The sequence below is a fragment of the Sceloporus occidentalis genome, unplaced genomic scaffold (assembly GCF_023333645.1).
Source record: "Sceloporus occidentalis isolate IW3139 unplaced genomic scaffold, rSceOcc1.0.p SCAF_3, whole genome shotgun sequence".
Taxonomy (NCBI): Eukaryota; Metazoa; Chordata; class Lepidosauria; order Squamata; family Phrynosomatidae; genus Sceloporus; species Sceloporus occidentalis.
In genome coordinates this window covers 65,797,603-65,806,847 of record NW_028316983.1, presented here as the reverse complement: position 1 = coordinate 65,806,847, position 9,245 = coordinate 65,797,603, and the positions used below count along the sequence as shown (strand labels likewise).

Here is a 9,245-nt window from a genome sequence, read left to right as displayed (position 1 = left end):
TTTTTTCCTTTCATAGGGAAAATGCCAGGTAAACTTCTCAGGATGACATGTAGGTGCAGGGACATCTACGACCATCATGTTGGAGATTCTAGCTTTAGAACTAAGAGGCAAAGAGTTTAAGCAATATGATGTTTGGTAAGGTTAGAGCAGTTATTAATGACCCCCCCCCCCAATAGATCTACATTACAAAAAAGGGGGGAGGGGGAGAACAAAAGCGTGCATAAATATGCAAATGTTTAGCTAGAAAAACTTATGTATAACTGATATAGAAAGACAGGCAAGTAGATGTGTTCCTAAGGATTGCTTCTTTAACAGAAAATTTGGTACCAAAGCAGAAGCAGCATGGATAGAATAAGAATAGGTTGCTATACCACAAAAAAGAATAGGAGCTCAACATGTTTCAACACCTTTTTATTCAGCACTAACAATATGTACATATGAGATGAAACAACCATGTCAAATAAACCTTGCATAAATAGAAAAAAACATTTTGAACTTTCTAGAGACTTTCCGAAATGGATCCAGGGATGCCTTTTTCTTCCATTTTGGTGGCCAAATTTATAAACCTATATTTTTAAATACATGCAGAGTATAACTGATGGCGTAGGCTTATCTGCTGTCCCCTTTTCTCTCTGATTTGCTCTTAACATATATTCAGTAAGGGATTCTGTAGGTGAGCAAACATAGCTACAGTAGGATTCACTAAATACAACTCCACTTTTTTTCCAGCTCATCCTTTGTTTATTGTATTGTTTACTGCAGACACAGTGCTGCAGCCCAATACCAAAAGTGTGTGTTTCTCCAAGCTTTCTTCACCACCCTTCCAATGCTAATGCTGCTAAAAAAAACCTCAAATTACACTGAGGAAAAGGAAGAAAAGGATTAGCTGTGTGAGCAAAAAAACCTTTGCAAAAGGAATGTCACTGTCAGAGGCTTGTTGACTGAGGTATGTTGTACATCCAATCAGGAAATTCTAACCACCTAAATAACTTTCCAGTTACTAACTGTTGATAGGAAATTTCAAGGTTTCTACTTTTCTGTCTTCTTGTATTTTGGCCTAAATCTAGAGAAAATTCCACTAAATCAATGGAGCTTTTGCATAAGTGTTGGTGTAGAGGTTTTCATTGCTTCCATGGATCTACTGTAGTTGGGGCTAACAATTCAATTTAACCCTAACCTTTTAAACCGGAGTCACATTGGGCAGCCTTTTAATGAGAGAATTCCTGCAAGTAGGACACTGTCCTCTGTAAACTATGTTAGCTGAGGGACAAATAGCTAAACTTTGCTCTGAGAAATGAAGTTACACGAATCCCCAGAGACAAAACAGTGACATTCTTTTCCTGCAAGAAAATATACTGTAATGAAATTTTCCACCCCTGATACCATCCATGCCTTGTGGGACCTTTTTATTAAGGTTTATTACGCAGAAAACCATCTCGAAGGACCTTCTGTCCAAAATCATTGAGGCTATTACTTATTAAACATCTATTTATCTTGCCTTTCTATTAAAATCCCTAAGCAGGATAGAACAAGATAAGCAAAACAATGATTCAGTACAATAAATGAACACAAAACAGCAGGCAAACATGGATCATAATCAAAATAAGTGAGAGATTAAAAGCCAGCAAATAAATGACCTTTAAAAAAAACAAGAGAGAGAGAGAGAGAGAGAGAGAGAGAGAGAGAATGAAAGAAAGTGAGTTCAATAAGCCAAACACCTGCCAGGAAGGGGAGAAAAATCCTTGCTGAATGATTTTATAATTCCCCATTCTAGCATCTTTTGCAGTATAGAAAAGCAACATTTCAAGCACCTTCTCTGTTATTTTGTCCCAGGCACAAATAAATCTCGTTTGATTTAGGGACTTCTTGTAAGGATACGTTTGTTTTAAATGGTCATGTTTCCTGGTCTTAAAGCAGGAGTCTGAGACTTGTAAAGAAATAAATAGAAAAAGACTTCTGACTTTTGTTTATTTTAATTGTTGATGTTCTGAATGATTACAGCAAACTTTATGGAACATGATTTAAATCAAAGAGTGCCTTCAAATATGGGAATGGAGCATCTCAGGGTGTAACAAAATTCTGCTTTTTTCTAGCCTGATTGTGACACTGACTGGAAAGTTTAAGGGATGTATTGGAAATTGAGGTAAGTTTCCTAGTAATGGAGTTGTGAAAATGGCAATAATAATAGTATTCAGAGACATAGCTGTGTTAGTCTGGAATATCAATATGCAAAGGGATCTTGTAGCACCTTTGAGTTTAACTTTGGGAAAGAAGTTGTAGCATAAGCTTTTGTAGACTTGGTATACTTCCTCAGTCAATGGTCCAGAACACACTGCAGAAATAATCTCGTTTGAGACCATTGTAACTGCCCTGGCTCAGTGCTAGGGAATTCTGGGAATTGTAGCTTAGTGAGACATTTAGCCTTCTCTGTCAGAGAGCTCCTGTGCCACAATAAACTACAATTTCCAGGATTCCTTGGCACTGAGCCAGGGCAGCTAAAGTGGTCTCAAACTGGATTATTTCTTCAGTGTATTTTGGACCTATGAAAGTCCATTGTATTTTGGACCTATGAAAGTCTATTATTATTCACATAATAATAGAAGTTATAACAATAATATCAAGAAATGAGTTTGAACTTAACTAGAAAGAGCAAGCAGGTGATATTCCAAGTAGAGATGTGAAAATGTTAAGAAAGTCAGGTTTTATAGTTAATCTAAACTATATTTTACCCAAAAGTAAGGCTGCAAACTACCTACCATGGAGTTTATCACATGGGAGGAATTTCTCTTAATTTCGAATGAAAAGAAAGTGGGGCCAGAATGCATTCACGTGAATTCGCTAGTTCAGCTAATTTACGTGAATTCGAATTGCATTCGAACTGACTTCCCATTGCCCGAAAATAGCTTGCCATTGCCCAAAATTGCATGTGATCACCTCTCATGCAATAATGTGAAACCTCATGATTGTGTTCGGACTGACTTCCCATTGCCTGAAATTGTGTGTGGTAGTCTATCACGCAATAACATGAAACTCCATGATTGCGTTCAGATTGCCATTGGATTATACTTCCAATTTCCCTTGTCTGATAACATCCCATGTTGTGTAGTGCAAACTGAACCCTGTTGATTCTTTTGACTCTGTCTGTGGCTTTCAGTACCATTGCTCATGGCATTCCCTTGGTCTGCTTATGTCAGTTGGGATGTGGTTCACTATATTACCAAGGCTCTTTTCCAGTGTGGCTCATCAAATTATTATTATTATTATTATTATTATTATTATTATTATTATTAACCTTTATTTATGAAGTGCTCTAAATTTACACAGCGCTGTAAATCCAGAAGTTGGTTCTGGGACATTAGTGTTTTGTCTCTTGGCACACATGTTATGAGTTCCATAGGGCTCAATTTTATGCCCCATGTTTTTCAACATCTGCATGGCATCTTTGGAAAGGTTAGCTGGGAATGTGGTATTACATGTCACCAACATGAAAATGGCACCGAGTTCTACATTTGTTGACTTCCACTTATGATCTCACCTGGACAAAGGTCAGCAGTTATTCATACATATATATCCTTTCTTCTCATAATCAAAGATTATTATTATTATTATTATTAACCTTTATTTATGAAGCGCTGTAAATTTACACAGCGCTGTACATGCAATCTTTTTAGTTAGACGGTTCCCTGCCCTCAGGCTTACAATCTAAAAAGACATGACACAGAGGGAGAAGGGAGTGGTGACGGGAAAGGGTAAGAGGTCCAGCAGTTCCTCTCAACCTCCGAGGCCTGGACCAAGGCAGATGGACAGGAGGGAGGGCTTGGCTTCAAAATGGAAGGTTAATCATTATCCAGGGAAAATACATACTCACAAGTAGGATAATACATATACAGTACATAGCAATACAGGAAATGGATCAATAAACAGTCAACAACAGAACATCGGATAGTAAGCAACAATTATGCGAAGTCTGGGAAGGCTTCTCTGAACAGGATGGTTTTCAACTCCGTTTTGAAGCTGGTTAAAGAAGCGATGACTCTTGCTTGTGGGGGAAGAAGGTTCCAGGAGTGAGGGGCAGCAAGTGAAAAGGGGCGAATCCGGGATGGGGCAGAGGAAATCATGGGCTGAGACAGGAACCCTTGACTACCAGAACGGAGGGCCCGAGTGGGAAGGTGAGGAGAAAGAAGGTCTGATAAGTAAGGAGGGGCCAGTCCATGGAGGGCTTTGAATGTCGACAGCAGGAGCTTATACTGAATGCGGAAAGGGAGAGGGAGCCAGTGAAGGGATGCCAACACAGGAGAGATGTGGTCAGAGCGGTGGGTGGAAGTGATAATGCGTGCAGCTGAATGCTGGGCAGAGATTAAAGGACGGAGGTGAGAAAGAGGAAGTCCAGCCAGGAGGACATTACAGTAATCAAGACGTGAGATCACTAGGGCATGGACCAGGATCTTGGCAGTAGAGGCGGAGAGATATGGTCGGATTTTGGCAATATTGTACAAAAAGAATCTACAAGCCTTGGCTGTGGTCTGGATCTGAGGGATACACGACAGAGAAGAGTCAAAGATAAAGCCAAGACTGCGGGCTTGCTGGACTGGTTGAATGGAAATGTTGTCCACAGAGACAGAAAAGGAGTGTTGAAGGTTGGGCTTAGGAGGAAAGACAAGAAGCTCCGTCTTGGACATGTTGAGCTTCAACCGCCGATGGCGCATCCACTGTGAGACAGCTGTAAGGCAAGACGAGACTTGCTGTTCAAGCCTTGGAGAAAGGTCAGGGGCAGAAAGATACAGCTGGGTGTCATCAGCATACAGATGGTAGGAAAAACCAAAAGAGCTGATGAGTTTTCCTAAGGACAGTGTGTAGAGAGAAAACAGAAGGGGACCCAGAACAGAGCCCTGGGGAACTCCAACAGATAAGGGAACAGGAGAAGAAGTCTGACCCCCTGCAACTACTGCAAAAGATCTGCCGGACAAGTAAGATCTAAACCAGTCGAGAACAGAGTCTGAGAACCCAAGGTCAGAGAGTATGTCAATTAGGAGACAGTGATCAACAGTGTCGAAGGCTGCAGACAAATCGAGAAGAATGAGAACAGAGTAAAGGCCATTAGCCTTGGCCTGTAAAAGGTCATTCGAGATCTTTGTGAGAGCTGTCTCTGTGGAATGCCTTGGGCGGAAACCAGACTGATAGGGATCAAGGATGGAGTTGGTTTCGAGAAACTTGAGACAGCGTGAATAAACAACCCGTTCCAAAACCTTAGAAAGAAAGGGGAGAAGAGAAATCGGACGATAGCTAGACAAAGAGGAGGGGTCAAGAGAAGGTTTTTTCAGAATTGGGGAAATGAGAGCATGTTTGAAGTCCGAAGGGAAGGAGCCTGTAGAGAGAGAGAGATTGAAGATATGGAGAAGCGAGGGCAGAAAGGAGGGAGCTATAGAGATTAGAAGACGAGTAGGAATAGGATCAAGAGGACAGGTAGCAGGTTTGGAAGAGTTCAGAAGTGTAGAGAGTTCATCCAAGGAGGCAGGAGGAAAGACAGAAAATTTGTTAGGCGAAGGCGATAGAAGATTAAATTTGTTAGGCGAAGGCGATAGAAGATTAAGAGCAGAAGAAGAATCAGGAGGGACTATCTCAGAGCGAATAGTGGTAATCTTAGAGATGAAATAGTTAGCAAAGTCATTAGGAGAGAAAGATGAAGAGACAGGAGGAGAGGGAGGTTTAAGCAAAGAGTTGAAGGTGGAGAACAAACGCTGCGGGCACCTCTCATTGGCAGAGATCAATGATTTGTAATAATTCTGTTTAGCCATAGATAGGGCGCGTGAGAAGGACGAAAGAACGAATTTGAAATGGATAAAATCAGCCCACTCTTTGGACTTTCTCCAAAGACGTTCGGCCGCTCTAGAGCAGGACCGGAGAAACTTAATGTTGGGGGTAAGCCAGGGCTGAGGCCTAGTCTTAGAGGAAGAAGTGCGTACAGAGACAGGGGCAAAATGGTCAAGAGTTGAGGAAAGAGTGGAGTTAAATAAAGACATAGCTGAATCAGCAGAATCCCCGAGATTTAGGGAAGAGAGAGATGAATCCAGGGTCAGACCAAGATGGTTAGAGTCAACAGATTGAAGATCACGAAAAAGGCGTTGAATAGTATGGCGAGGAGGAGGAGTATAAGTGAGAGCAAAGGAGATTAAATGATGGTCAGATAGTGGAAAGTCAAGTGCCAGGTAGTCAGAAATGGCGCAGTTTGCAGCAAGAACTAGGTCAAGACAGTGACCAAGAGAATGAGTTGAAGAGTTGGAGTGTGGTTGGAGGCCAAAAGAAGCTAGCAGAGAGTTAAAGCGAGATGTTGTAGGGTTATTGGAATCGTCAACGTGGATATTGAAGTCACCTAGGATCAGAGTGGGGACTGAATCTGAAAGGAAGAATGTCAGCCATGATTCAAAGTCAGATAGGAACTGGGTGGCAGAACCAGGAGGGCGATAGATGACTGCAACCCGGAGCTGTAGAGGAGAAAAGAGTCTAATAGGATGAAACTCAAAGGAAGAGAAACGATAGCTGGGGGGAAAAGATAAAACTTGAAACTGGCAGGAGTTAGATAGCAAGATACCAACCCCTCCTCCTCGACCCTCAGGACGGCTTGTGTGGGTGAAGGAGAGACCACCAAAAGAAAGGGCAGCGGAGGTTGCAGTATCATGGGCTGGGAGCCAGGTTTCTGTGAGAGCAAGGAGATTAAGGGATTTGGAGAGAAAAAGGTCGTGGATTGCTGTTGCTTTAGGGGCAGCAGAGCGGCAGTTCCAGAGGGAACAGAGGAAGGGAAGCAGGGAGACCGGGAGAGGCCGAATGGGGATCAGGTTAGGAGAAATGTGGCGAGCCATGGGAAGGATGGGGTTCACAGAGGAAAGAAAGAGGTGAAGCTGGCTTTACAATTAAAGGTCAACAACAACAACAATAACAATAATGACAAAAACAATAATAATATTGCCAGCTCAGTCCTTCTGGGGACGAGTCCGATGCAAGCAGGAAGTTCTTCCAGGGAGCACAGGTTATACTTGTCCTTCTTCCTGTGGAGAATTCTGGGACCAGCAGGAGAGTGAGATGGAGCCAGGTGCCTTCTGGGAAAGGTAGAGTTCCTTTGTGTAGGGCAGATGGGAAGCCCTACCTCCTGCTTTCCCTCAGAGGCAGAGATGAAGCCAGGTGCCTTCTGGGAAGAGTAGAGTTCCTTTGTGTAGGGCAGATGGGAAGCCCTACCTCCTGCTTTCCCTCAGAGGCAGAAATGAAGCCAGGTGCCTTCTGGGAAGAGTAGAGTTCCTTTGTGTAGGGCAGATGGGAAGCCCTACCTGTGCTTTCCCTCAGAGGCAGAGAGGGAGCGAGGTGCCTTCTGGGAAGAGTAGAGTTCCTTTGTGTAGGGCAGATGGGAAGCCCTACCTCCTGCTTTCCCTCAGAGGCAGAAATGAAGCCAGGTGCCTTCTGGGAAGAGTAGAGTTCCTTTGTGTAGGGCAGATGGGAAGCCCTACCTGTGCTTTCCCTCAGAGGCAGAGATGGAGCCAGGTGCCTTCTGGGAAAGGTAGAGTTCCTTTGTGTAGGGCAGATGGGAAGCCCTACCTCCTGCTTTCCCTCAGAGGCAGAGATGAAGCCAGGTGCCTTCTGGGAAGAGTAGAGTTCCTTTGTGTAGGGCAGATGGGAAGCCCTACCTCCTGCTTTCCCTCAGAGGCAGAGATGAAGCCAGGTGCCTTCTGGGAAGAGTAGAGTTCCTTTGTGTAGGGCAGATGGGAAGCCCTACCTCCTGCTTTCCCTCAGAGGCAGAAATGAAGCCAGGTGCCTTCTGGGAAGAGTAGAGTTCCTTTGTGTAGGGCAGATGGGAAGCCCTACCTCCTGCTTTCCCTCAGAGGCAGAAATGAAGCCAGGTGCCTTCTGGGAAGAGTAGAGTTCCTTTGTGTAGGGCAGATGGGAAGCCCTACCTCCTGCTTTCCCTCAGAGGCAGAAATGAAGCCAGGTGCCTTCTGGGAAGAGTAGAGTTCCTTTGTGTAGGGCAGATGGGAAGCCCTACCTCCTGCTTTCCCTCAGAGGCAGAAATGAAGCCAGGTGCCTTCTGGGAAGAGTAGAGTTCCTTTTGTATAGAGAGTGCAGACTTGAACTCCAGAAATTTATGAGAACTAAATACCCCTGAAGAAGACCAATTGGTGATAAGGCCCAAACATATTGTGCTTTTAAAGAAATCAAAGTTTTAGACCATTAGCACATGGGAGGAGGAAAATAAAATAGGAGGAAGGAATATCAACGATCGAAGATACACACACTGTTAAAATATATTTCTAAATTGTATTGAAAATGTTCAGATGTGTCAATGGTTAACTAAGGTTTAAAATGGTTCCTGTTGAAGGCCAGAAAGTCTAGGCCCGGAAGAGCAAGTCTTCAAGGACATGTGCTGAGACATAATATCAACAAATGTATTATTGTTATGCTCCTGTGTAGCATGGTGACTTCATGGGAAAGAGGTGTGTCCACTTGGTGGGAAAGTTGATCTTGTGAGAGAACAAAGACTGATGTCACATTCAAGCTTTTAGCATGGACTCTAAAAGAGTATAGATGTATAGTAACTTGCTGTAAAGTGTAAATAGCAACAAAGTTAATAAACCCTCATTTGAGTGAAAATCTGTGTTGAAGTTACTTTGATATTGAGTAGCTGAGAAGACTACATCTGTTCCAGTTGGTACCAGTTCAGAACCACCGGTAACAAGAGACATCAACCATCCCAAAGATCTTTTTCTCTAACAAGTGGTAGCAGAGGATGGTTAGGATGGTTGCCGAGATGGTTTGCCTGAGGATGGTTCCCAGGATGGTTGCCAAGCTGGTGTGCTGAGATGGTCTTCTGGAGGGTCTGCTGTTGCTGAAGTTCCTGTTCCACTGAGAATCTGCTGTGGAGTTTTTCTTCCAGCTGTAAGTTAGCTCTGTGTTGTTCATCTGTCCTGTGCCGGGAGGCAAATGGGAAGATAACAGTGTTTGTTGGACATTTTGCTGGGACTCTTGGCTGTTTTGCCGTTTGCTTTGAATCATGGAGGCGGCAGCAAGATTTCCCAAGTTAAACAACAACAATTACAGCTCTTGGGCTGTTTACACAGAATCGCTGTTGGTCCGTGAGGGTCTCTGGCGTGTTGTGGAACAAGGTCCTACTGATGCTACACGTGCTGATGATTCAAAGGCACGAGCTACAATTTTACTCACTGTTGAGCCTAACCAGATTAATCATGTGAGGCTCAAGACTA

General features: G+C 43.4%; 1 protein-coding gene across 1 annotated transcript in view; it reads right to left on the bottom strand.

Moving 5' to 3' along the window:
- Positions 1 to 539: 539 nt before the first annotated feature.
- LOC149316087 (chemokine-like protein TAFA-5) overlaps positions 540 to 9,245 on the bottom strand; it is a 76,394-nt gene continuing 67,688 nt past the window's right edge. The window contains exon 4 of the mRNA XM_089514779.1: positions 540 to 1,637. Within this exon, the coding sequence (XP_089370905.1) occupies positions 1,551 to 1,637 (87 nt within the window). The 3' untranslated portion in view covers positions 540 to 1,550. The remainder of the gene's footprint in view (positions 1,638 to 9,245) is intronic.